This window comes from Myotis brandtii, unplaced genomic scaffold (genome assembly GCF_000412655.1).
Source record: "Myotis brandtii unplaced genomic scaffold, ASM41265v1 C42333734, whole genome shotgun sequence".
NCBI lineage: Eukaryota > Metazoa > Chordata > Mammalia > Chiroptera > Vespertilionidae > Myotis > Myotis brandtii.
Window position 1 is genome coordinate 1 of NW_005322481.1, and position 1,322 is coordinate 1,322.

Sequence of the window (1,322 nt, forward strand, 5' to 3'; positions counted from 1 at the left end):
TGTGGGGAGCAGTCATTGCTGCGATCGAGTTACCCTCCTTTCTCGGATCACTTTCCGTGTGATCTGTTCGCGAGTTCTGTTCCTGTGAATAGTAAGGCAGCACAACCTGCAGTCATCGAACCAAACGCATTGAGACGTGAAACGGCCGGATGGTGGGGAACGTGGAAATATTCTTGTTTGTGGCAGACGTGGAAGGAATGCTTTTTAAAACCCCCAACATCTTGATGTTGAATGAAATATGGGTAATTTTTCTTTGCGGGGGGATCAATAGAATAACTATTTCCAAAATGACTTTCTATTGACTGAAAGGTCAAAAATGCCGTGTGCATTGATCCTGAGTCCATAATCGCTTTGGGTTTGGTAAGTTAACTCCTCTCATAGTCGGCTGCAAAGAAAACCAGTTCATCATTTAAACGAACTATTTTTAAAGCACCTGAGGCCCCGGCGGCCGCCCCGCGGGCGGGGGTCTCACGGGCCTCTCTCGGCAGGAGGTGGACCTGTACCGAGCCAACAGCCAGGACAAGCTGGGCCTCACCGTGTGCTACCGCACGGACGACGAGGACGACCTGGGCATCTATATCAGCGAGGTAGGAGGGCAGCTCTTCACAGCGGCCACATCGGGACCAAGAGAGGGGGGTTTTCTTCCTTTTATGTGGTAACTAAGCCTAACTCTGCCTCACTGAGTCCCTTGGAAAGACACAGACACACTTCTCTGTCCCTTTCATCACACCCCATGGAGCCCCATCTTTCCTGGGGTTATGTTCTAATGTCGGCACAGATGGCGACATTGCCCCGGGGAAGCCTGCAGACCAGCCATAAGATGGTTGTGTGTGCTCCACCCCCAGGGAGCGGCCGACGCTCATTTCCAGTCTCATGTTCTGGGCCGGTGGGATCCCTCCCACTGCCACGTGTTTCTCTGTCTCTCTCCTTCCTTTTGGTGGAATGTGTGTAGTCGAAGTCCTAGAAGTGCATGGACTTCAGAGCAGGTAGGCAGTTGTCGTCTGATCTTCTAGAGAAGACTGCACAGCCAGTGACCCCAGCGCGATGCCGGGCGCTCACGTCTGCAAGCACGGAAACCGTTCTGTCGGGAACGGAACTTGTCTCGATGGGATGGACATGGGTGTGTCGGTCCGGCTCAGTAACCTTCCCTCCGAGTTCATGTTCTCCATCCACCACGCTCCAGTGGGCCCGTCGGCACTGCCATCGGGGTCTCTTTCCCAAAGTCAGTCCTCGTGTCTCAAGTATACTTCAGGGGGTTTTTGTTTTGTTTTGTGGGGGCTTTTGATTTGTTTTCAATATATTTTTATTGATTTCAGAGAGGA

The 1,322-nt window shown here is 52.2% G+C and overlaps 1 protein-coding gene across 1 annotated transcript; it reads left to right on the forward strand.

Annotated features, from left to right (window-relative positions):
* The first annotated feature begins 25 nt into the window (after nt 1-25).
* On the forward strand, nt 26-1,260 carry LOC106727873 (E3 ubiquitin-protein ligase PDZRN3-like). The gene is made up of 2 exons (XM_014548041.1): nt 26-242; nt 489-1,260. Exons 1-2 carry the CDS (start codon nt 150-152, stop codon nt 657-659), a joined length of 264 nt encoding a protein of 87 aa, XP_014403527.1. The 5' UTR covers nt 26-149; the 3' UTR covers nt 660-1,260.
* Nucleotides 1,261-1,322: the final 62 nt, after the last annotated feature.

What these genes read in the sequence shown, in the direction of transcription:
- LOC106727873 (XM_014548041.1), top strand. Translation starts at nt 150, where the DNA reads ATGGTGGGGAACGTGGAAATATTCTTGTTTGTGGCAGACGTGGAAGGA. An exon ending in TGATGTTGAATGAAATATGG is followed by an intron (nt 243 to 488) that starts GTAATTTTTCTT and finishes CTCTCTCGGCAG; the next exon opens with GAGGTGGACCTGTACCGAGC.